General features: G+C 36.1%; 2 protein-coding genes across 2 annotated transcripts; both read right to left on the bottom strand.

Moving 5' to 3' along the window:
* Positions 1-4,622: 4,622 nt before the first annotated feature.
* On the bottom strand, positions 4,623-23,779 carry LOC145985592 (uncharacterized). Its single transcript, XM_083119662.1, has 5 exons — positions 23,719-23,779; positions 16,636-16,770; positions 14,772-14,897; positions 6,657-6,824; positions 4,623-4,761 (listed from the first exon to the last, which is right to left on the bottom strand). The coding sequence occupies exons 1-5, from the start codon at positions 23,744-23,746 to the stop codon at positions 4,724-4,726; spliced, it is 495 nt and encodes a 164-aa protein (XP_082975788.1). The 5' UTR covers positions 23,747-23,779; the 3' UTR covers positions 4,623-4,723.
* A 2,151-nt stretch (positions 23,780-25,930) lies between these two features.
* Positions 25,931-27,100, bottom strand: l(2)k14505 (ATP synthase mitochondrial F1 complex assembly factor 2 homolog l(2)k14505). The gene has a single exon (XM_083135551.1). The coding sequence runs from the start codon at positions 26,832-26,834 to the stop codon at positions 26,001-26,003; it is 834 nt and encodes a 277-aa protein (XP_082991677.1). The 5' UTR covers positions 26,835-27,100; the 3' UTR covers positions 25,931-26,000.
* Between the last annotated feature and the right edge of the window lie 18 nt (positions 27,101-27,118).

Genomic DNA, 27,118 nt, shown 5'->3' with positions numbered 1-27,118 from the left:
GTTCATACTTCCACTCGCTGCGGGTGTCGCATTTCAGCAGTACATCGCTTTTAGTAGCCTTCAGACATCTGTTGATACTATTTGGAACTATTTTAACTTGTAGTTTTTTTTATATCCATATGATGTCGCTAATTACGCCTCCGTTTAGAATACGAGCATTGAGTGCTCTGACATGTCAGTTTCTAATGCATGTTCGAATGTAAACAACATGGCTTCGTCAAGTCGTCAACACTTGTCTGATAATGATGTTACTCAACTGTTGAATCAGAAGGTGAACTAAGTTGTGACGATAATAGCGACAGTTTTTATGAGACCAAGTGGTGACAGTGATTGTATAGTGTCTGATGAAGAATTTGTACCGCCGTCCGTAACATCATGGAGCAGAGTGCAAAGCAGCATTGATCTAGGTGCAGGAAGTTCGACACAGGCAAGTGCTAAGTTACTTGGTGACAGTACAGTATTTAGCACACCATTTTCTTGTTTTATCAAATATTTCCCCAGCTCAGTATTTGAACACACAGCAGAACAAACTGAAGTTTTCGCCACCCAGTATCTTGATACTACTTACGAATTTCCACGCCGCTCCACCACTCTGTGTCATCCCGTGTTTTGAGAAATACCATACCATCAGGGACTACAGAATGGTTTGCCAGTGCAAGGAATGACTTTTGTAATTTCTCTATAACATATTTTGCAATGTAATTTTTTAAAATTACTCTTTCTAAAATTTTTTTTTTCAAACTTTCAAAATTTTTTAAAATTTCAAAATATCAAAATTTTTAAAAATATCATACCACCAGGGACTACAGAATGGTTTTCCAGTGCAAGGAATGAATTTTGTATGTTCTCTCTCATATATAACGCAATGTAATTGTGAAAATTATTTGTTTATAAAAAAAATATTTTTTCAAATTTAATTACGCAGCGAAAGAGTTAATATCATTTTCATTTGGTAGTATTACTCGTAAGTACTTGAATTTAGAAACTGGTTCAAACGAGTTGTTATCAATAATTAGATTTTGATTATTACCTAACACTTGGTTTCGGCCTGTAAGCATATATTTAGTTTTCTCTTTGCTAACTTCCAAACCTATCTGTTTAGCTGCTTTGAAAAATATTTTAGCATCATTCTTAATTGTATTTATATCAACACCTAATAAGTCTACATCATCTGCATATGCAAACAACTGAGTCACACCATTTAATTTTAGTCCTTCTTTAGTTTCTTTTACCTTCCTATCAGCATATTCTAAGGCAAAATTAAAGAGCAATGGAGATAATGCATCTCCTTGTTTTAACTCATCATGAATTGAAAATTTGTCGGACATTAATACCCACACAAATTTTACTTTCTGTTTCACTGGTGCATACTTTTCTCATATTAACAAGCTGCTTAGGTATTCCAAACTCTACTAATATATTACATAATTTATCTCTTTTGACCGAATCATATGCTTTTTTTGAAATCAATGAATAGCTGATGGACACTTTAATTATATTCCCACTTTTTCTCATGTGTCTGATGAGAAAAATTTGATCTGTAGTTGATCTGTTAACGTTTAAATCCACATTGATAATCACCTATATTTTATTAGCATATGGGGTTAGTCTTGTTAAAAGAATGTTAGATAATATTTTATATGTTGTTGAGAAATACAAACTACGAATCTTTCAATATAACACATTCTTTTTTATGAGTTTTTTTTTTTCTCATTTCAAAATTGTAGTCAAGGGGTCCCGGGTTCAATACCACATGGTGGTACAGATCTCGCTTTAAACTAGGTCCAGTCACAATTAGCCTTTCTGGGCATAAAGGAATCATCTTAACTTTGATGTGTTCGGGAACTGTCCGAGATAATCTGCCAGGACAGGCAGTAAGCCAAGATAATCTGCAGCAGATATGTGGAGAAAATTTAATATCCTGTTCCCCCGAACAGACTGGAAATTACAAATTGTGCATAGCATGAGGGTATTTGACCTTTTAGAGACTCCTTTGCATTAACCTGTAAAAATAGTTTGTACTATGTTAGCCAGAGGGCCTCAGCTAAATTTGGGACATTTTTATCTTAAAACATATAGAAGAACCTTAGAGGAAATTTGGTGCTTTTTTAAATTTTAAAAGCTATAGGGTGCAGGAAAATGAACTGGATGGAACATGTTTTGAGACTAAAGGATTGGCAACAGAAGACTATGCTGAAGGATGGTTTGATGGGAAGTAAGAGATGCAAAATATTGAAGGAGGAAGCTATATATGATTGAAGAGGTTGGAAACTGCAGGAACTTGCTTAAGAGCAAATTACCAGATGACAAACAAAAAATGGGGATGTGTATCACTCAGTGATTTCTGAAAACTAAAGTTGTAGCTGATACAGAGAGTTTGTTTACTGTAGTCCAAAAATTTTCACAGGGTATATGATACATTTTGTGAAATGTTGAGGGAATACCATGTTTCAGCTAACTTTGGACTGTTTCCATTAAATATATGGATGAATTTAATTGTCTTTGATGATGATTATGTACCCATAATTGTTATAAAAGAGGTAATGTATATTACAATAGAGAAGGCATTTTTAAAATTGAAAAAAAAATGAAACTAGTATTTTAATGATTTTTGATTGATTGATTTGGTGTTTTAAGTCCACTTTATGCACAGTAAGGCTAATTGGGACTGGACCTACAGTTTAAAGTGGGATCCAAACCACTATGTGCTTCCACCAGGTATCGAACCTGGGACCCCTTGGTTACAAGGCTACCACTGCGCCATCAGGGAGGCCCTATTATTTTGATGATTGTATTTAAATATAAAGGTTAAACTAGTATTTTATAGGCTACAGTATGGCATGTTATTGTATTTTATTTTCTTGTTCATATTGCTTGTGTGAATTGTCAGTTTGTATACTGTTTGTTAAATGCTTTAATAATACTGTTAATTTCAGTAGCAGTATTATATTTAAAAATATATATAAAAAGCGAAAAAAATTAACAGTAAAGTTACACTTCTGTTTCTTTCGATTTCTCCATGTGTAAAACTGAAATACAACAGACCTCAATTGTCAGGTTTAATGATAGGAACCTTTATAGTCTGCCACCAATTTTGTGCGAAAATAAAACAAGAACATTGCAGACCTTTTCACATAGGGCTTACTAGACACTTCAAAATCTCAAGTCAAGTCAAAACTTCTACAATGGTTTTGATAAGAAAAACCTGATCTCATATTACTGAAGACCTGCAGATTGATGACAATAAAATGCTGACATGCTTTGTGTATTCATACCCTCTTTCCTTCTCAACATTATGTTCCTGATCACATGAAACCAGAAGTATTTGGCCTTAATACGCTCACTGGACCAATGCCCAAATTATAAATAGAAGAATATTCTGAGGAGAATTGGCAGGCAGTTTTCATTATTCTTCATGAAAATTGGCCTAATAACATGAGTGCCTATTATCTTTTGCAACTGACATTACATTTTTGTATTAGTTCTTGAGTTGGTGGTTTCTTAAGTCCACTTTGTGCACAGTGAGGCTAATCGGGACTGGACCTACAGTTTTAAGTGGAATCTGAACTGGGTATCGAACCTGGAACCCCTTGATTACAAGGTGATGACGTCACCACTGCACCATCGGGGAGGCCCTCTCTTAGTTATTGAGAAAGACGCGTGTGCAGATAAAATAATTTTAGCCACCGTAGTTGAAAATGTGGTTTTGAAGGTTTTTGTCTTAAATCAATAATAATAGAAGCTTTTAATAAATGGAATTGTCTGCACCACAAAACTTCCAAAACTTGGAAGAACAATGTTAGAAAGGAATGTGGTTGACTGTGGCGCAATTTCTGTGACTTTCGCTTTATTGGTTGCAGCATTGTTCGCGTGATGAATTCAGTTTTTATCCTCCATTCAATGATTCTATATTTTCATTGATTCATCTTTTATATTAGCTTTCATAGCAATTTTTTTTAAATAGGTGAATGCAGATTCATTCTTATCACTGTTCTTTTGCATAAGGACTTTTGATCTTGGCACTAACATACTCTGTTTTTTGTTGCACACTTACTTTCAGATGAAAGTATTTTTTTTTAATTTTCATCTCCATATCAATGTATCTATGGAAAGATATTCCATATGTTTTGTTATTTTCTCCTTTTGCTAACATACTTATGAATCATGATACATACATTTCTTGGCATGTGATTTTTACTGTAAACAAAAGACATCCACTTATTTCTCTCTCACTGCTATCACTGGAAGTGATTTGTAAAATAAATTTTCATCTTTGGTATTTCTAGAGCAAACTATTTCTGATGAGCCAAACTCTTAGTGCTCTTGCCTTTGGTGCAAACAATCCAAGGTTCAATTCATGGCGTAAGCTCCAAAATGTCAGTGTTGCCATGAGGACAGTTGTGGAACTAGTTGCAAGCAATACTATAATAACGCTCCGGTCTTGAAAACCACATAACAGCATGAAGGGACACAATTCGCTAACCACACATTGCCCAACGAATAGCCGCTTGGCTCAACAGGCTTTTTTTCCCACTGACTTTAGTTTAGACTACTTTATTAATAATAATAATTTATATTATTTCATAAACAATCACAGAAATCTGCACTGATCAAAAATTTATTCCATCTACAAAATATATTTTCACCATATGTACAGATAGGTTAGTATACCTGGTCGCAGAGTACTTTCAGTTTTGAAGTTTAAAAAGCATCTGTTATCATTTCATTTTAACAATTTACAAACAATATCCATGTCTTTCTCTGAAATAGAAAAAAAAATCCTGATAAGTGTCCCATATATTTATGACTTCCTGCCAGTGACATGCACTGAGGAGTAGCTAGTCTAACAGAGATAGATCAATCAATCTCACATCTCTAATTATTTTCAAATCACAATATTTATTATCTTGTTAAAGCCACAGTTCATATGCAACACTTTTTTTTCATGTGCTTCTAGTCTCTCAGTGCGATCCACGGGCAAAGCTGGCCTAGCTCGCTCTTCCTCCGCTTCACCAGTTATAGGTAAAAACGACTGCCCGAAGGAAAAGGGAAGATTTCTGCCTCTATCTCCCTTGCGCCCTTGCACGCTGCAATGGTTGAAAGCCCGTGCTTTCAGGTCCTCCAGTCTATCTCCTATAGGACAGATAGGGGATTGGTTTCCCTTTGATTTTTTTGTAAATCCTCTAAATAAGTAAGGGGGAAATTTTCTGCAGTACTTATGTTCTCTGTATTTACACCAAAACTTTTTACACTTTGTACAATATGTATGTATAATATGGAATGTAGCTTTATTATTTATGAAATAGGAACGTGTTATGTGCAGACAATAATGTTATGCTTTCTTTCTTTCATTTCTTTTTTTTTCAAATATGGAATATATAATAATTAAATTACAAATATTTGCTCAGGCTCTCTCACTCTCGTGTTAGTAGTGTTTTATTTAAATATACTAATCTCTTGGCCTCTAACGGATGTATTTATTTGGGCAACGGAACATGCGTTCATATTGTTGTGTGTTTGGTTTATTTTACTTCACTTTTCTGCCATATTTGGTTATCGCGAAAATGAGGATGAGTGATGATATGATGTAATTGATGAAGGGACCTCAAACAATCCAGGCCAGGATTTGAACCCATGATGAGCATGCATTCTTGTTCCTATGTGTTGTACTCTGCAGTGAATAATGAAATAATTTGTAATGAAAAATGTATCTCGGAACTCAAAAAGCCAAATAAATATTATTGAAGAAACTACAAAAAGTGTGTTTTGTTACCTGTTTTGTTTCTGTGCATAAAGTGGACTTAAAACACCAAATCAACCAACTGTGGGGGAGTGGTTATCACAGTGCGCTACGACACCAGGAGTTCCGGGTTCAAACGCCGACCTGGGCATGGGTGATTTTTGTGTTTGTCCCTTCATTAATTTTATCATATCGTCTTCACAATTAACCAAATGTGACAAAAAAGCGACGCTAAGTAACAAAAGTGAATCATTGATTGATTGCTTGATTTGGTTTATTTTACTTCACTTTTGGCTAATCGCAAAGATGATACAATAAAATTGATGAGACACACACAAAGAATACCCATGGCCAAGCCAAGATTGGAACCCAGGATCTCTGACTTAGTAGTCAAATGAAATCGTTATTTTTTAAATTTTCAAATGGGGGTGGGTGTTACGTGTACTTTTTTTTAGTACTCATTCATCATTTTGCAATCATTTCCCATTGTTCTATTTTTTAGGAATACTGGGCCCTAAAGGTGGGAGGGGTATGACCCCCCCCCCCAGAGAACGCCACTGATTGCTACCCCAATTGTCGACGTCAGTGCTTCCTGCATGCAATTCCATAATTTCAAATTAGTGGCGGGACAGATTAATCCATATTTCTATCAATATTGATCATTATAGGCATATCAGTGAATCTGCTCCACCACCCACACATGTATGCTCCCCTTTCCCCACACAGAAGCATACAGGGATAAATAAATAACTTGTAATTTGCCATTAATACCCTTGAACTTAACATAAAAGTTTGTCTAAAACCATATTGTAACAAAATGAACCCATCACATTAATAAGTTCAAAGGTGCAAAATAGAATTGTATACTAATTACTATTCAGGTTTACATTCCTTTAGATACGAGGTCTAGACTTACCATATGCTTTTATATTATGTAAAAGAGAAACCACTGAAGTTATTACTTCATTGTTTTCTTCATGTGCTTTCTTGAGAATCAATTTCTTTGTTTTTGAAGACCAATTGTGGTGTTGTGTTTTTTGTCCTTTTGCAAATAGTGCTGCTGATGATTGTTTGAAATTAATCCCTGTAACAAGAAGATAGAATACTGGGCTAAATGAAAGAGTTATTTTGTTTGTAACATTTTTTTTTTTTTTACATAAGATTGAATTAATCTGAAATACATAATAGTAGTTTGCCTGTCACCTTAATGGAAAAGGGTGGTGATCATGAATGCTTTTATTGCTGCTGTTGGAATTTAAGATTCTTTATAACACCATTAAGCCTTGTTTCCATGATTATGAAAAACTAAATATGCTGACCAAGGCAGTAATTTATTTTATTAAAAACATAAACTAAATGTAATGTTTTTTGTACTTGATACCGAGTCTGAAGAAGACCTTGCTAGAAGGTTGAAACGTTACGTTTAGTTTATGTTTTTAATAAAATAAATTACTGCCTTGGTCAGCATATTTAGTTTTTCATAAGATTCTTTGTTTTGCCCTATCCCCTATGTTGTATATATTTCTTCCGGTTATCTGGTTAAATTGTCAGTTCAAGCTACCAGTAGCCCACAAAAATATTTTCAATGACCCATGAATAACTACACACTGCAGGTGCTGACACCAATCTTGAGAGACACTTCATACTGATTGCACCCCTAACGTAGGGGGTGGAGCCCCCAGTCAATATTCTGAGAAGCAATAACTACAACAATTTTCTAATACACTAGAATCATTCCAGGAGTCCTAGGTTCAAATCCCGACCTGGACATGTGTCCTTTATGAGTCTCCCTTCATCATATTATCACATCCTCATCTTAAAATAAACCAAATCAATCAATCAACACTAGCATCCATTCTCAGTCATTGCTTTTCCACCTGTCAAAGTCATTTGTGGTGGTGATGAACTGCTGAGTACGAACACAAATCCATGCATTGCCTTGCTTTACAACATGTTATGGTAACCAATCCAGAGCATGGAGCTGATCACATAACCTCCAAAAAAAAATTTGAGATAAAGAATGTGTGGGGCTATACCTCCACATCCTTTACATGTTTACATGTACCTTCATGGCACGGTGCAATGTGTATGGGGTAGGGATGCCCATCCCCCCCCCCCCCCAAGGAAGCCAATCAAGCACATCCTCCCAAGTTCCTACTATTATAATCTCCATAAAGTATTTAATTGGGACATTTTTTTTTTTTTTTTAGTTTTAATGAACACTTCACTTGATACTCCCTGTCCTGAGTTATTCCTTTTCTTTATCTAACATGTCACTATTACATCAAATACTGTGTAGTGCAAAGTGGAGACTCTATGATCTGTTTTGCATCTAGTATGAGCAAGGTTTACCATTAATCAGGGGATAAGAGATGAAGTGCCAAATCAAACTACATGGTATGGATATATAGATAACTCTAACATATTTAACGTCATAAAATGCATTATCATTTTTAAACTGCTTAAATTTATATGAAATAACAATGATGAAGTTCTGTTAAGAGAAAATATACTGCACATTTGGAAATACAATAGGTAATTCTAATTATATGAATTTAAGTAAAGTCATGTATTGACTTTTTACTATTTATTTCTTGTGCTCATTCATTAAAACATGTATATGAACAAAATGTACAATTGTTTTCCTAGTAAGAACTTAATATTTTGTAGAAAGAAACCAATTAATTGTATATATTGAACCACAGCTTACACAGTACATTTTTATGAGGCGTAAGAAATCTTAAGTTCTCAGAGAATCACGTGAGTGGTAAGCCATATTACTCTTTTTGCTTTGCTTTTTGATTACTCATTAAAAAAGAATATCAGAAGTAGAACATTTGTGCTGTTTTCAAATTCATGTTTATTTACAAGACAGCACTGACACTAAAAGAAACTCTAGTATGAAGATCTTAAAAGAAGCTTTTGTGTCTGAATACTGGACCTTGAGAATTTATCTATTATTTCATCATTTATAATTTGTGCAAGAATGTCACTCTCACTACACAAAACAAGCAAACTGGACAATGATAAATTCCCCAAACTGGAACGCAACCTACTTTAATAACTAGGGAAAGGAACTTCAGGTAAATAAATGTTTTTTCTGCAATAAGATAGAGACCCTCATTTTTGCCAAAATTCTGATCATAGCCTTATATGTCAACACAGCAAATTTTATTTTACATAAAAACACATATTTTCCAGTTTTCCGTATGTAAATACATATTTTGCGAATTTTCATTTTAAATGCATAAAATCGCTCATTGACTTCATCTACCTCGAAATCCTCGAAGGAAAAATGTTTATTCTCCGCACCTCTTTCATATCGAGAGTGTTAGGTTTGTTTTGTCTTTAAGCACCCTCGCTGGCAGACTTCTGGCACCTCGCCTATGATCCTATTGGGAGAAAATAGCTGTAAGTAGCTGGGGCTGGCTACACGTAACGATAGCAAGGCTTTTTAATGAAGCAATTCAGCTATTGTGGCCGGAAGGCATAAAATTTGACAATGTTCTTCTCTTGACAGATGCTGCAGCTTACATGCAGTAGGCCTTGCTGTTAGCTACCCCAAAATGGTGCACATTACATGTGTGGCTCATGCGTTGCATAGAATATGTGAAAAGATAAGAGCTCTTTATCCCAATGTCGATGAACTGGTTTCAAATGGGAAGAAAGTTTTTATCAAGTCGCCTAGAAGAATAGACATTTTTAAACAAAAATGTCCTGAAGTTCCCCTTCCCCCTACACCTGTAGTTACGCGATAGGGCACTTGGTTGGATGCAGATGTTATGCCCAGAACTTTGAAAAAATTGTATCTGTTGTAAATGATCTCGACAAAAAAGAATTCTGCAAGACCTGTTGATGGAGCCCTCCTTAAAAGTCGAATTGGCATACATCTCAAGAAACCTGTCCTTTCTCTCCAATTCCATACGAAAGCTTGAATCGTCCACGTATAGTAGAAACGAAACTGAAAGAATTCACTGGATCTAACGCACGAGTGCAAATGTCTAAATGTACAGAATTTTTTTTGGGAAAAAACAAGGTTTTCAAACTTTGTGCCAAATTGCACGTGTTTTGGAAAGTGAAGTAGAGGAAGAGGAAGCTTTGGAAAACTTCAGCGTTAGTGACATTTCGTGCTTCAAATATGCAAGAATTGTTTCTTGTGACGTGGAGCTATCTTTCTCACAATATAAGATGCTTTTTAGAGATAATCGTGACAGATTTACAATGGAGAATTTGGAAACAAACTATGGTGATCCACTGCAACTCTTCCAAAAAATAGCTCACTAAGAGGTAATCATTTAGAAACTGATTTCAGGTGTTTAAAATGCATGTTATAGTTTGTTTTTGTTACCAAATGTTTTTATTTTTGTCACATATTTTCCTGTTTTTATCACATATTTTCAACATTTATGACACATAAAAAATAAATATTTCTGAGTTTTTTAGCACATAAAGTTCCGTTCCCTATTAATAACCTGTAATCGAACATCACCTGTCTTCCCCCGTGGCAGAGTGGTTATCAAATTGTGCTACGCCAGGGGTCGCAGGTTCAAATCCCAGCCTGGGCATTGATGTTTCTGAGTGTCCATTCATCAATTTCATCATATCATCACTCATCTGCATCTTCGCATATTAGCCAAAAGTGGCATAAAATCGAACATCACCCCAAGACCATTCACCATAACCCTCCCCCCCAAATAGTTTGGATAAATAAGTAATAATTGATGTTTATTTGAATGCAACACCATGTTAAATTTCCATATATTTTTAATAGTTTAGTTTTCGAAATAACGGAAATCTAGCACATCGATTCATTAAGTATAATAAGTTAAATTATATAAATATGCATTTAAACAGTGTTTGTGAATGGAGAATAAGATTTATAAAACCCACAATTTGAGCATTTAACAGAAATTGTTACACAACTTTAGAAAATTCAACCTGGACAAACCAAATAACAGATTCAGTTACTGTTTCATGAGACATCACAGAACTTAGCTAGAAATTCCTAAGGTAATGGCGAGAATTTAATATGGTTTCTCCTTCAAAGAATTCGCCCCCTCTGCTTGGGGTAAATATAATTATTTTAGTAATCCATAGCAATAATTACGTGGATTCTATCTACAGTGCAAATGTCACTTGTTAAAGTAAAATTTCCTGTGACAAGATGTTAGAAATGCATTTTATTGGGTAATGTGCAAGGTGTTACTGTATGAAGCACACAGTACAATTATTACACCAAAATTTCCGTGCCAATTTTAGACTTACTGTTTATGTTGAGTGGATGTTGTCTCCTCCAAAACAAATAATTCTCAGTCTCCAGAATTTTCGCAACAGTCTAGACAATAGTAATATACAAGAATTGGATACCCCCTCAATTTAATGCTCAATCCCCCCCTAACTAAAATACCCTCTATAATCTAAGACTTAACACTGGTATTCAAGAGTTGGATATTGCCCTCCCCCCAATATTTAATTCTCAACCCCCCCATAATCCATGTGTCAATATGTAAGAGTTGGATATCCCCCCCCTCCCGATAATATGTATTACCCTTTACAATTCCCTTGCAAGTCTACAAATTGCTATTTATAGAGCAGCAATTGTAACTTGTGTCCAATGCTATATTTTTCACATCAAATTTCCATTATGAAAATCTCCCCCCCCCCCAAATTGGGTGGATGCTACGGGCATCCACAAACCCACCTATGAGCACCCCTGCACCCTTAAGTACTTTCTTTTCTTCATCTAATGGATTAAATATGGTGCATTTAAGGTGTAAAATTTTTAGATATATTTTAGAAAAATATATAAATGTTGAATTTTATGTTATTTGAAAGGGAAAAAATCCCCCCCAAAAATCTCGATGGCACAGTCTGCACCATAGTCCTCCCCTGTGGGCACCCCTGGTATGGGGAACTTTACCTTTATGCTAACCACTCCACCAGAGAAATTGGTTCTACTTATTAACTCTGCATTAGGCATGTCATTTTCTGTAACATTCATAGGCACGTGGGGCACACCTGCCCCCCAACCCTTTATGCTAACTATCTTTAAGGTATGAAATGCATCATGAATTATACTGTGCATGTATGCTGAATGTTCTTTCTTGTAGGATGAGCTGCAATTTTCTGCTGCACTTTCTAAATGACGTAATATTATAAAGTTAACGTCAGTCGCATGTGTGGGAGATGGTCGTCCTCACATGCCTAAAATTTATCAATGTAAGCAGTGTCATGTTCACTTTTGTCACTAACCCATACACGCATGACCTCCCCTTCCTCACTAACCCATTTCTATACAACATCTGAATCTGCTGTGTGATCTGTCTCTCTCTCTCGACATTTTTCTTGTAACGTATTTAGTCCCACAAGCATGCTACTGATGTTAACTTTATACGAGGGCCACTATTTATATTTTGAGCCTTGGCAACACTGATTGAAGTTAGGCGCGATTTGACGTTTGCACGGAATCGTCTGGCATTATTGACCATAACGTACTTCAAATGTTTTGTCAATAGCTTCATTTGTGTTGTTTATGTTGCCTTGAAGATTTGCGCGACAACAATAAAATGGAATTAACTCGTGAACATTTTCGTGCGATGATTTTTTTACGATTTTCGACGTGGATTATCAAGACAAGAGTGCATCGATCAACTTACTTCCACATTTGGCGATGAAGCCCCATCCTTTGCCACTGTGAAACGCTGGTATAACGAATTTAATTGTGGCCGCCATTCGCTCACCGACGAGATTCGCGAAGGTCGTCCAAAATCGGTTGTTGTTCAAGAAAACATTGATGCTGTGCAAAACCTAATACTGCAAGATCGTCATGTGACATACTGTGAGATTGAGGCAACCATAGGCATCAGTTCCACCAGCATATATAAAATATTACATGATCATTTAGCTGTGAGAAAGGTATGTTCTCGTTGGATCCCACACAATTTGACAAAAACTCAAAAAGACGCTCGCGTCAATTGGTGCAAACAAATGCTCAATAAATACAATCGTGGTGCTTCAAAAGACGTATATAAGATTGTAACAGGTGACGAATCATGGATATATGCATATGAGCCGGAACGTAAACAGCAGTCAACTGTATGGGTGTTTCAAGATGAACCCAATCCAACAAAAGTTGTTTGCGCCCGAAGCACATCGAAACAAATGGTCGCCTGTTTTTTCGGGAAAACTGGTCATGTGGCAACTGTGCCTTTAGACGAACGTAGAACGGTCAACTCTGAATGGTACACAACAATTTGTTTGCCAGGATAAAATCGTGGTGCTTCAAAAGACGTATATAAGATTGTAACAGGTGACGAATCATGAATATATGCATATGAGCCGGAACGTAAACAGCAGTCGACTGTATGGGTGTTTCAAGATGAACCCAATCCAACAAAAGTTGTTTGCGCCCGAAGCACATCGAAACAAATGGTCGCCTGTTTTTTCGGGAAAACTGGTCATGTGGCAACTGTGCCTTTAGACGAACGTAGAACGGTCAACTCTGAATGGTACACAACAATTTGTTTGCCAGGATAAAATCGTGGTGCTTCAAAAGACGTATATAAGATTGTAACAGGTGACGAATCATGGATATATGCATATGAGCCGGAACGTAAACAGCAGTCGACTGTATGGGTGTTTCAAGATGAACCCAATCCATAGGGGCATGCATATTTCGTTTTTGACGAAAAAACGAAATTTGAAAAAACACATTGTAGTGTTAATTTTTCATATTTTTGAAAGGTGTGAGATGCATTTTGTGACCATATTTTGTCACGAAATAATGCGAAATGAACTGCAAAAAGCGAAATTAACTCTTAAACACGAAATTCAGGGTTTATTCACCGACGCGACACCTTCTGGGGTCTGAATTATCCTGAGAGTTATGCAATTTCCGGAACATTGATTAATTCTGCTGTTAATATTGGAGAAGCAAAATTGGACTCCTTTACACAGAAATAAACTCAATGCTATGATAACTACATAAATGTGCTATTAGAAGTGAAATGTTAATTCTGTGGAATAAGTGTAGTTTTTAAATCAAATTTAGGATTATATTCACAATTTTAAAACCAATGTGTCTTTTTATATACCACTTTTCATCCATTTTTTCACCGCTATAACACCGATATTTTATTTTATTTACCGCTTTTGAACCCGAAATTGACTGTTTTTGTACCGAAATTTTGCTTTTTTATTTACCAAAAATATGTGCCTCTACCAATCCAACAAAAGTTGTTTGCGCTCGAAGCACATCGAAACAAATGGTCGCCTGTTTTTTCGGGAAAACTGGTCATGTGGCAACTGTGCCTTTAGACGAACGTAGAACGGTCAACTCTGAATGGTACACAACAGTTTGTTTGCCAGAGCTCTTCGGTCAAATACAGAAAACAAACAAACGCCGTCGGATCATTCTTCATCAAGACAATGGCATCTGTCACACATCTCGTCTAACAACCGACTTTATGAACAGTCACAAAATCGAATTGATGGGTAATCCACTGTACAGTCCTGATTTGGCACCCAATGACTTCTTCTTGTTCCCGAATGTCGACTTAACTGTAGAGAATGAAAGCAGTTGAACACTGTGCAGGCAGAAAGATGTGTCTTTTGCAGAAGAATAAATTCCGTGGACAACGATTTTCGTTGGCGGAAGACGCCGTTGATGTGTTCAAGGTGTCTCAAGAAGATTGGAAAAACTGCTTTGACAAATGGTTCAAACGAATGCAAAAGTGTATTGACCATAAAGGAGAATACTTCGAAAAACAATAAAGCAGTTTTCAATGCCAAATTCCTGTTTTTTCATTGTTAGGCTCAAATATAAATAGTGACCCTCGTAATACAAGTATTACATGGCTTAGAAGTGCAACACAACAACTCAGCTGAGCTTAGAACAAAGATGAAGAAGGAACGTTCAGCTACACAAAAGCACCCATGTGCAGTATACTTAACAGTGTTGCAATCTCACAATGAAAGGTGATGTACCCCACATACCTAATGAAGGATTACGAAACTTAGTTATGTTACATACCTGTACCAAAACATGTAGTTTCACCATTGTCATTATAGCTCTCTGTGTAAGTGATGTTGCTTCTATTCCTTGAAAATACTCTTCCAAGCAGTTTACTTTTCTTACTTTTTCTTACCCTAGCATCATCTAAGAATTAAATTATGACAAACAGTAGAAAATAATGAAATTAATGTACCTGGTAGAGCAGGTGTGGTGATAAGTATTTTGACTTTTGCTATTCCTAAGATGTCTATAACACTGTATTAATTAAATGAGATGACTAACACTCTAGCCTTCTTAAACCCGAAGGTTTATGACTGCAGCAACACAAGCTTTCCATCTGCCTCTCTCCTGGGCAAGATCAATCCAACCTTTTCCATCCTTACCGACTTTCTTTCGGTCCATCCCAACGTTATTCCTCCATCTCCGTAATCCTGTAAACTCCCCTCCAATTCGTGCCACATGGCCTGCCCACCTAAGTCTTCTCTTCTTGATTTAATTATTCTAATATTATCTGAACATGAATACAAATTATGCAGGAGAAAACATAATACAAATAAGTTGGATGTGCCATATCTAGTTCCCTTGCAGAATTTCTATGCACACACTATAATTGATTTAAGCAGAATGCAAAGTTTTAAAGTCAACAAGAGAACTTCCCAAAGAAAAGGCAGTCAACCACTCATGAAATTCTGTTTCCTGCAGACTTTGTACTGTACTGTATAGTGTATTTAGGCCTATGCCCTTTAAATACACCATAATAAACGTGTTTTGTTGCAATAAACGGAGTTTTAATGCACTTTCTACTGTTCTTTTAGGTTATTTCAGTTAATCCGGACTTTCGTTAAACCGGTCAACTTATCCCCCCATTAGTATGGATTAACGAGGTTTTACTGTATTTCAATTCGGTCCAGGAACCTTTTTTCCAGTTGCATTTATATACGGTCCAGGAACCTTTTTTTCTCGATCAATTTAGATACGGTCCAGGAACCTTTATTCAGGATAAATTTAAATATGGTCCAGGAACCTTTTTTCATTGAAACAATACGTAACTTGTACTGAATTTAAATTGTGCGAGAAAAAAGATTCTGGTCCTGCAGCAGATCCTAATAGAACTCATTAGAATGTACGGGTTCCTGGACCTTGAACAACCCTGCAGAAAACAACTTTTCGCTGTACTTCACAAAATTGCCACATTCTTTCTCATCCCAGCATGGCAATACTGTTTGCCCTGGATAACAGTGGCCTTGGTAGTAATTTTTTTTTACTAAATTTAAGGTAAAAACCCACAATATAGGCCAAATTGTAAGAGAGATACAGAGTATGTATTGTACCCTTGTCCCCCATTCCCCCACCCCTGATAATGATAGTCATTTGTTGCGAGATGGCAACCATTCGGTACAGTGTGTTATCAGTCAAAAGGTTGGAAACCATAGGTGTGAGCTGTAAATGTGTATAATAAATACACCCAGAGAGATTTTTTCTTGTTACTTTCCATTTTTAGGCAGCCTGTAGTAGCTTGATTGGTATGAAGTTATAGAAAGTGTGGTTCTTCATGCCACATGTTGTTACCACCATAAAAATAACCAAAATGATTTGGTTGTCCTAACTTTCAGATTATATGTACTAAAACCTTCATTAGGAATAGGGTATTAAAACACAACAAAACATGGTTAAAACATGGTTTAAAATGTCATAAAACACGACAAAAGGCATGAAAAACTTCATCCAGGATCAAGTTAGTAAATATTTTGCTTGTTTGATATATGAAAACAGAGAGAGGGGGGTGACTATAAATATTATTGAAAAGCAAACAGTGGTAAAAACTATCATTAATTCATGAGTAATTTACAAGTATATTAATAGTTAATTTCATATAATTTACCTTGAAGAATACCAGAAGCTTCACTTATTATAAGATGCAGGGTTTGAGATAACTGACGGATTTTGTTTGCTGTGATTTGATTGCTGTCTATACAAGAATCACAAGAAGATGACACAGTTGGAGAAATGCTTTGTGCTGAAACATTTTTTTAAAAAATTAGTATTTTTCCATTCATGGGCTAAATGAAGAAACCAGCATGAAATTAAAAGAAGTATAGAACGTATGAGAAATATAATTGACTAGGGAATGTACATTAATACGAGGGTTATTTTTTAAGTAAGGTCCATTTTGCAATAAAAACGAAGTAAGTAAATGTTTTTTTTTTTAAAAAAAAACATTTATTTTCTGGATTTACGTACACTTCTCTATTTTTCTAAATAATTTCCTTGCCGGTTTAAACATTTATCATAACGAACTATGAGTTTTTGGATACCCTCCTCATAGAACTCTTCCGCCTGTGATGATAGCCAGTTACTCACGGTCGTTTTCACTTCTTCATCAGTGTCTAAATGCTTGCCACCCAGGAAGGTCTTCAGATGGCGGAAGAGGTGGTAGTCGCTAGGTGCAAGGTCTGTTTGTGAATACCGTTTGAAATTGCACGTGTGTTTTGGGACAGGCAGGGTGTTTTGTTAGTGGACTTTTTGCTGCAAGGAACAACAATTAACTCAGCTTCCGTGAGTACCTGACTATCATCACAAGTGGCAGAGTTCTATGAGGAGGGTATCCAAAAACTCTTAGTTCATTACGATAAATGTTTAAACCGGCAAGGAAATTCTGTAGAAAAGTAGAGAAGTGTATGTAATACAATACCTGTGTAATACAGAAAATAAATGTTTTCTTTAAAAAAAATTACTTAATTCATTTTTATTGCAAAACGGACCTTACTTAAAAAATAACCCTTGTATATAGTCATATTCTGCTTTGAATTAGGAAAAACTCACATGTAAGGATGTCCCATATTTTTACATAAAGTGAATATAACCCATGCAGTGAGTTGTAATGTGTATGTCACACATGGTCCTGATATTCAGTGTCAACAGCTCTGAGTGACAAAAGACACAATAATTTCATACCAGACACAAGCGACAACACAACAAACTGGAAAAGGCACTTTGGCTGTGTGTTGAGGGCTCTGTCCTTGGCCTATTATTGTTCAATAATTATATAAATGACTTACCTAATATTATTCCTCATAAGACTGTTTTATATGCAGATGATACCACACTCCTTACAGTGGGCAGTGACAAATTTACAGTTGAGAAGCTTGATAAGGAAATAGAGGAAAGGTCCACTTTTTGGTTTGAAACAAATCAACTTACAATTAATGAAAATAAAACAGAGAAAATATTTTTTACTTTAGGAAATGGCCATGAATGGACTTCTGTAAAACTTCTTGATTTACACTTAGATTCCAAATTATCTTGGGAGTCCCAAACAAATCACTTATGCTCCAAACTTGCCAGGGTGGTATTTCTACTTAAAAAGCTTAGAACATGCATTAGCAAGGCTTTGTTGCTGCAATCATATTATGCATTTTTTCATAGCCGTCTGACTTATGGAACTCTCTTGTGGGGAAACTCATCTGGTGCTGGGGATGTATTTATCTGGCAGAAAAAAGCTTTTCGAATCATGGCAGGGGTCTTTGATCAGTCTGTTTCCTGTAAAAATCTTTTTAAAGAACTCAAAATAATAACTGTACCAAGCTTATATATATTTACCTGTGTAGTGTATACAAAAGAAAATGTACATAATTATAACGCAAGACACACTGTGCACAGACACAATACAAGATTCTGTTACAAGCTCAACACACCATCGATCAGATTAAGTAAAATACACAGTGATCAAAATGCTACATTTTAAAATTAGCTTCGCTACAACTACAGCTACTCTTCCAAAATGTAGCTTCGCTACAGCTACATTTACCAAAAAGTAGCTCGCTACGCTACTCCTGTTCGCTACTTCGCTACTTTTTGCGCTACTTCTGCATAAAAAAATGAAAACAACCATATGGGTATTAAAAAATCCCCTACTACTGGTAAATAGATTCTGTTATTTATTATCATGATTCCAGTCATTTGATAATTTTGATAGCAGTGTTACTTCAGTTACTTATTTTTACTATAGTTTTTGAGAATACCATAGCTATGCAAAAGCATATCAATTTAAATTTGATATATGAACATTGCATTTAGGATATTACCCAAATTAATTATTACAACTATACACAAATAAAATTTGGTAGGATTACGTATTTATGTTCACATCAACATATTTTTCTTGAGAATAAATATTTCGTTTTTTAGGGACTGATATGAAAAGTACCTGGAGCCCTTTGACTACAAAAGGGCCCCAGGTTCGATACCCAGCGGAGGCACATAGTGGTTAGGATCCAGTCTCGATCAGCTTATCTATGCATAAAATGGACTCAAAACAAAAACTAGGAAAGACGCCAAGTTGGGAGGATGAGATCCTCCTGCTCCTCCATTCCCCACACTGCTCATCATTCATCATTCTTCCTCATTCTCACAATTAGCCGAAAGTGGCAGAAAGCGACTATAGATAAGCGAATAATTAAATAAACCATTCATCCTCATTGTCATGATTGAGAGAAGTGTAAGAATAGATGAGGAGTTAAACAGAAGAGGACAAACGGGTGGAGGACTATATCAAAGCGTTCGAAGATTAATATGGAACAGGGATGTACCTATGAAATGCAAGAAGGTAATAATATACAGTGCATTTCTAAAGTCCCCGAACTCTGACTTTAAAAATTCATTGTTGACCAACAAAGCAATTTTTTTTAGAAACTGTTGCTTGTGGTTGTTTGTTGGTGTTGTTGGATCATACAAATCAACACTAGACGACAATGAACAACGATGCATGCGCAGTAGGCAGCAAGAATGAAAGCCAGATGTCCAATTGAAAACACACACGAATTCATCGTCAGCAGACGACCATCAATTTTCACAGAAGACTTTCTTGTGGATGCATGAGGATTTTCTGTAGCCCATATCCGAGTATTCTGACTATTTACGTATCCACACAAATGGAACCAGGCCTCATCACTGAGAAATGTTTTGTTCAGTTTGTTGACCACATTGTTCCGCGTAAATCTGTTGAACCACTGACAATAATTTCTGTGTTTCTCGAAATCCAACGGCCGTAGCTCTTGAACTATCTGCACCTTGATCGGAACTTCAGACGTTTTGCAGCCCTGTGACAAGATGACAAAAGATTTTCCTACCTCTTGTGAAAGCCGCCTCAGAGGCTTCCTAGGGGAGTTCTGCAATCTTTCACCAACATCCACAAGGAAGTCTTCTGTGAAAATTGATGGTCGTCCGCTCCTTGGCTTATCTGCAAAGTTTCCTGTTTCGCGAAACCTTTTTATTAAATCATACACTGTTGTTTTTCCAGGTGAAGGAGCCTTGGGATATCTCCTATGAATGATCTCTCTCTATACAGCGTTCGTATGATTTAACTTGAAAGTAAGCTTCCAAAACAGCAACCCTCTGCTCCCGTGTAAGACTCATGGTAAACTGAATTCGTGCACGTTTTTAACTGGACATCTGGCTTTCATTCTTGCTGCCTACTGCGCATGCACCGTTGTTTATTGTCGTCTAGTGTTGATTTGTATGATCCAACAACACCAACAAACAACCACAAGCAACAGTTTCTAAAAAAAATTGCTTTGTTGCTCAACAATGAATTTTTAAAGTCAGAGTTCGGGGACTTTAGAAACGCACTGTATAACACATACTATGTGCCAATAATTGGGTATGGAGCAGAGACTTGGACAATGACATAGAGAGGCAAAGAAAAGATACAGGCAGTGGAGATTAAATTTTTAAGGAGCCTTTTGAGGAAGACTAGAAGGGATAGAATAAGAAATGAGGAGATCCGACAGACAGTGGGTGTAGTGAAGCTTCAGGACAGAATAGATCAGGCACAGATGAGATGGTTCGGACACATGAAGAGGATGGATGCTGAAAGACTACTAGTAAGAGCTTACAATGCACAAGGAGTAAGAATAAGGCCAAGGGGGAAACCAAGATGTCGGTGGAAAGAGCAGATAGTGGAGAGTGTTAGGAGAAGAGGACAAGATTGGAACACCTTGGAAAGATAGGAGTCGTGAAAGACCAGGAAAAAATGGAGAGGCTTGACTTCTATGCCGACCCAGCCAGAGGCAGGAAACAGCGAAGGATGATGATGATGTCATGATTAGCAAAAGTTACAGAAAAGTGACGCAAAAGTAGGAGAAATACATAAATTTGAAAACTATGTATATTAACTAAAGAAAATTGTCATTTCTGTAGGAAAGTCAATAACTCGTACATACTTTTTGCAATATGATAAAATTATTGAGGAAACTGTCGTGTAAACCTGAGTGTTCTAAACGTATTGTAATTTTAAAATTTGTGAACAAATACTATCGCGAAAATAATTGTAATTCCAGAAACTCTATCATTCTTGTAACAATAATTTCTTGCTGGTGAGATCCTATATACTGACGATGATCAATGCTGTTAACGTACTGAGCCATTTATTGCTGGCATTATTCCCTTGTCAGTGCAGTGGAAAATCCATTTCTCATTTTTGCACTGCAAGTTGTGTCTTACACAGCAATTAATGACATTTTGGTGTGTCTTACACCATGAATATCCACAGGATTTGTTCAGGGGGTGACGCAAACGAGGCACTTTTTTCCAGTGGTAAGGCAAACAAGGCATGTTTCTCCCCAAAATGCTGAGAAAAAATGTAGCTGTAGCGAAATTTTCGCTATAACTACAGGAATTTTGTAGCTTCGCTACCGCTACAACTACAATTTTCAAAATGTAGCATCGCTACAGCTACAAATTTTGTAAGTAGCTACAGTAGCGACGCTACAAGTAGCTTGCTACTTCTGACCACTGAAAATACATAATAGTTATAAGTATTTAGGAATTAAGTTATACAACATGTTACCAGAAGCTGCTCACAGTGCCTCTCTTAAAAAATTTAAAAGTATACTTCAACTTTGGTTAAAAGAAAAGGTCTTCTACAAACTAGAATAATTCGAAATCCATCCCAAAAATGATTTCATATTCTAGAATGTATTGTATTGTTTATTTCCTGTTTTATGTATTATTGTTATGTATATTGCCACTGCCATATTTATATTATTTCATCATCACTAATATTATAATTGTCCTATGTCTACATACTCTTACTTTATATACGCATATACTCTCATACTATCTATAACATATTGTAGTTCCATGTAATCCCTCTCTATATATGAAATTATATAAATATATTATGACGACATCTATTGCATTGTACAATGTCTAACGATGAATAAATGTATTGTATTGATGCACGAGCAACAAACCAAGACAACATGATGTATACATGGATTGCTGGAAGGGGGAGGCATGTTCTTTCCTAGAAAATTAATATCAACCTAAAAATATATACTTCACACATATAATTTATGTTCAGACAAGGCAAAATATGTTAATTGTTAAAAGGACGTCGCAGGAACATGAAAACTTCAAACCGAAGGAGGCTCTTTTTTTTTTCCAACACTATTATGGGGGGAAAATATGCCGTTTTGATCCCCTGGGAAAAATCTTGCAAACGTTCATGGATGTATAATATTGTGAAAGCAGCCCAGGGTAATTTACAAGCAAGGGACATGTGCAGATTGCCTTGTTAGTCTGGTAAAAAATGCTCCATTTTTAAAAATTTTTACAAGATTCATTTCCAATTGATATGTATTGCTTGTCGCTTTGGTCAGAAAGCTCCCATAGATTGAGCACTGGAGTTCAAGGATATTCCACTATATCAGCACAGCGTGTTACGGCACCAGGGGTCCCAGGTTCAAATTCCACCCTTGGCATGGACGTCTGCAGGATTCTTTCCAGGGAGGGGCAAGGAAGGTATTTTTTTCCCAGGGAGGGCAAACAAGGAACATTCTCTCCAAAAATAGTGTTGTTCCCTAAAAAAAAAACATTGCTTAAATTTGAATGCATGAAGTTCATGCAATAATTAACATATTATTGTGGCTAAAATGAAATGATATGTGTGAAATACATAATTTTTGGTTGACTTTCATTTTCCGGATGCCCAATGGGTGTTCTTTGTGAGTGTCCCTCGATCAATTTTTGTATCATCACTCATCCTCATCATTGCAGTCAGCCAAAAGGGGCAGAAGAGTAACATAAAATAACCTAATGAAATCAATCATTTTTTTTTTTTTTTTTAAGTGCAAGGAAGGTGCAGGTTTTTTGACACCACAGTGAAGTATTTCAAAGTAACTGTGGCAGGCTATGCAATCCAGAGAATCTGAAATGTGAGAAAAGTACAGGATCACTCAGAAATATAATTGAATTCATTTTCCAAACATATATGTGAAAAAGTACATCAAGGGCATTCGGGTTAAGAATTAGTACAAAAACATTTTATTTTTAGTTTATTTGCTGTAACAAAGCACAGGAAATACTAGGTAAATCAAAAACCAAAGGCAATTTTGTGTTTTCGCAAGAATAAACGAAGACTGGGTGTGGCTGACGTCACCACGTGTATACTTGGAGTGACGTGGAAGTAGGAGTATCCATCACTGCCCCATTCAGTCGAGTGTCGTGGAGCAAAAAGGTCACACGTATGGATGCACCACTCCACAAATGCACCATCGAGGAACAGAGCTCCGTAGTGCACTTTCTGTGGTCGGAGGGAGTCAAACCGGCAGAGATCCACCGTCGGCTGTTAGCGCAGTATGGAGCAAGCACCATGACTCAACGAAAGGTGTATGAGTGGGTGGACCGCTTTAAAGCTGCGTGGTGGTCGGTTCAGGTCAGATGACGAGGTCCAGCAGACGGTGCAGACGTGGCTTCATGACCAACCAAAAACCTTCTTCGCGGATGGGATACAGAAGCTGATTGCACGATACCAAAAGTGCATTGCCGTGCAGGGGGCATATGTGGAAAAGTGATATGTGTAGTTCTTCTTCTTATGTAGAAATAAAGATGTTATGTGAAAATTGCCTTTTTGATTTACCCTAATATATATCACAAACACAATCATAAAACACTTCAAATTTACCTTTCATATTATGCTTTGTCTTGGACATTTTGAAGCAAAGAAGTGAAGATATGCTGAAAAACCTTAGTAACTCCAAACAATTTGTATCATAATTGTAGCCTAATTGTTGTCATGCCAGCTTGTTTGTCTACTCTTGTACAATGAAATAAAATATGAGATCTAATGTATGTCGGAGAGGTTTAAATAATAATACTAATATCTTTATTCAGCAGGTGAGGCAGTCTAGACAGAACACAACCCAGTATATAAATGTAATGAATTCTAGAAGGAAGAAAATATTTTCGACACAAAAAAAATTGGAAAAATGAGAAACTTATTTTTGTTAGTGATAATGGGTTTGTTAGCATAGAATTTTAATGAGGTCTTATCCATTGACATTTTGTTACTACATTTTAAAAATGGTTTCTTCTCTCATCTTCAGGTGGAGTAATTTCTTCTCCTGATAGTGAGGATCGAACTTATGATGCAGGAGCGTGTGCAGGTATTTTCCAAGGGGTGGGGTAGTCAGAAAGCAAGGATTTTTTTTTCCAATACTACTATTTCAGTTCAAGAAAATTATTTGAATACAAGGGGGAAATTTTAGTCATGAGGTTTACATTGTGTGACTTCACACATAAAAATCTCATTTTTGGAAATTTGAAAATTTGTGGAGCCATTTACTCTTTGGTTAAAGTGGTAGCATATAAAAATATTTTTTGATCTAGTTGTTGTCGTTTACACCCATTTTTTCAAGCTAGCTCATTTTTTAGTGTTCGAATAATAATTAACTGAACTTTATTTCTCTTATGAGCTATCATAATATCACAAGCTTTTTCTTTATTAAAACTTGATGAACAATGCAAATTTCCAGAGGAATGGTCAATAGCCTGGTTCTGACGCCTCCATTTATTTTTCCTTTACAAAAAGGTGGGAGCTCTGGTACCGTTTGAAAGTTTATTTCTTATTGTGACATAAATGAGAAGAAATAAAAATTGCATGAATTTTTTTTGTGATAATTATGCAGGGAGCTTACTGAAATCAGCTATTAAAAGCATTGTCATATTCATTAGTGTTGCAGGATCATCAAACCAATAAATTCCAGTCAGTGTGGTTACAATGTAAGCATCTAAACTGCAGCTTACAGCCATAACCATTTTTATTCAGTCAGTTTTCCACAATCTGATAATCATAAATTGAAATAAAAATGCCAAGGTACTAATCTGATATTCCCCGGACAGATTTCTTCATTTTTACAGAAGAAACTACTTACGGTAATAAGTTGCTGTAGCATTGTCTAACATCTGGAAAGTGTTTTGTGTGACGTTGGAATGTTTCATAGCGGAAATTCAACCATTGATGCATAGCCCATGAAAAATTTCCGGTAAGGTTAGGTTAGGTAGGGTCACGTAGAGGTTACAATAGTTAAAAATTGGTTTCGAAAAAAATATGCGTAGCCCCACACACCATTCTCGCATAGCCCCACAAACCATTTGCGGAAACGTACGGGCTTCAGTTACAAAAACACTTTTTTTAAAAAAAGTTTCAATTACTTTGATCAAAAAACGTGAATACACGTTAAAGGATGTTCCGCGAAGCAGATAGGTAAAATATTGACAAAACGAAGAAGTTATAGGTGTCCGGGGAATATCAGATGTTTACCAATGCCAATAAGCAGAGAACAATATATGTTTTGTATCAATAAACTGTTACGGCTCCGATTGTTTTATGATTTCTCCTAGCACAAAGACTAATTATCATAGAATTTTTGAAATCATTGTCACACGAAATTTGAACTTTCCTTAAAGTAATGAACACTGTTTGGATTCGAAAAAAGTTATTTATGTTGAAAAAAAAACAACTTGAAAATTACCTTATGCACTTTTCATGGACAAGATATTCTCAGTTGACAAGCGACATAAATATCGTAGAAGCGTGGGAATGAATGTAGAAGTAAATTGAAACCTTAGTAGAATGCATTTAGGGACTTTATTTAATGCTAAGGGAACCAAACCTAACCTGACTAACCTAACTACGAAAGCATATATTGAACAAAACCTTAAGTAATCGTTAAAACTCCGCAGTATGTGTTAACAGACGTATACCGCTAAAATTAAGGAAATAAACGAGTGAGAGGTGTTCGGGCCTTATCGGATAAGTACCGCACAATTTACCTACTACCTATTATCTTTACTGTTGGCTGTACATTATATTAAAGGACATTACTCACTTTAGTTTTCTAGTAGAGATTTTATTCTTCTGAGATTTTGTACAATAAACTAGTGAAAATTCAGTATGTAACACGACTACTCTTTTTCAGTTTGTTTTCGGTGCACAATGCTGGAACTACTATTCAGGTGAACAAACAACACAGATGCAGCTAACCGTGCCTGAGTTTCTTGTTGATCAAGATCATGTGCCCATTCCACTCTGCCCCACCGTCCTGTTTGAAATTCTGTTTCTAACCTTGACAGCAGAACACATTTTTCAATGCTGATGTGTCTTTCCACAGAAGCCAGAGTCAATATCAACGATTTTATTGATTCTACACCGAAAGTAAGACCGTGAACTGACCACATGTTGAAGGAGAGCAGATGACGTCTTAGAAGTTCTTTGGTTTCAGAAGCTATCACCGGTCCAGTAATATCTTTCGATGGTGCCAGATTAACATCAAATTTCTTGCAAAACCAAGCTAGTATAGGATCCCATTCTTGTGTTTGAAGATCTTGTAGCTCATCAGCTTCAGCTGAACGATACAAAATTGTATCCGTGTCTAAGTAATTCAGAATGTACTGAACCAAATCAAACTTGTTTACATTATTGGGATTATCTATAGCTGAATTACAGAGAGCTGTAAGATACATAGAACTTGTTTGTATTTTAACGTCTTGTGCATCCCATTCAGCCGCAACAGCAAGAGCTAAAGCTTCATTTGGAACTTGAAATACATTTCCAAGCGGAGTTTTTAGCTTTCTTTGATCCAAAGTCACTTCAAAATCGTTACCACTTTGCAAAATGCCAGTTCTTCGATAAAAGCGTTTTCTTGCAACTGCATAGTTTCTTACCTTGAAAACACTTATGCACATTGTCCTAAGCACATTCCTACCACATAAATTTGATACAATATTCCTGAAAGCCATTTTCTTTTATTTTTCAGTAAAAAACAAGTTCATTTACAATTCGTGCACTTATTTAAAAGCAGACGATCTTTTCACTCCTCCAATTGCTCTGCGCGCCACTCAGTGATGTTGTTTTCATTGTTGGTAGAAACTACTGATATGAATCCCTCAATCACACGTAGACGAGAGCGCTTTAATTTTTCATATATTATTTTATTTTTCAGGTACGAATTTTCTTCTATACATGCACTTTACTCGTAAAGGAGAACTTATACAGGGGTTAAACTAATTTTGTAGTAGTATTA

Source organism: Lepisma saccharinum, chromosome 1, assembly GCF_977018435.1.
Source record: "Lepisma saccharinum chromosome 1, izLepSacc3.1, whole genome shotgun sequence".
NCBI classification, from domain to species: domain Eukaryota; kingdom Metazoa; phylum Arthropoda; class Insecta; order Zygentoma; family Lepismatidae; genus Lepisma; species Lepisma saccharinum.
The sequence above is the reverse complement of the archived record's forward strand: the minus strand, read 5'-3'. Positions and strand labels throughout refer to the sequence as shown.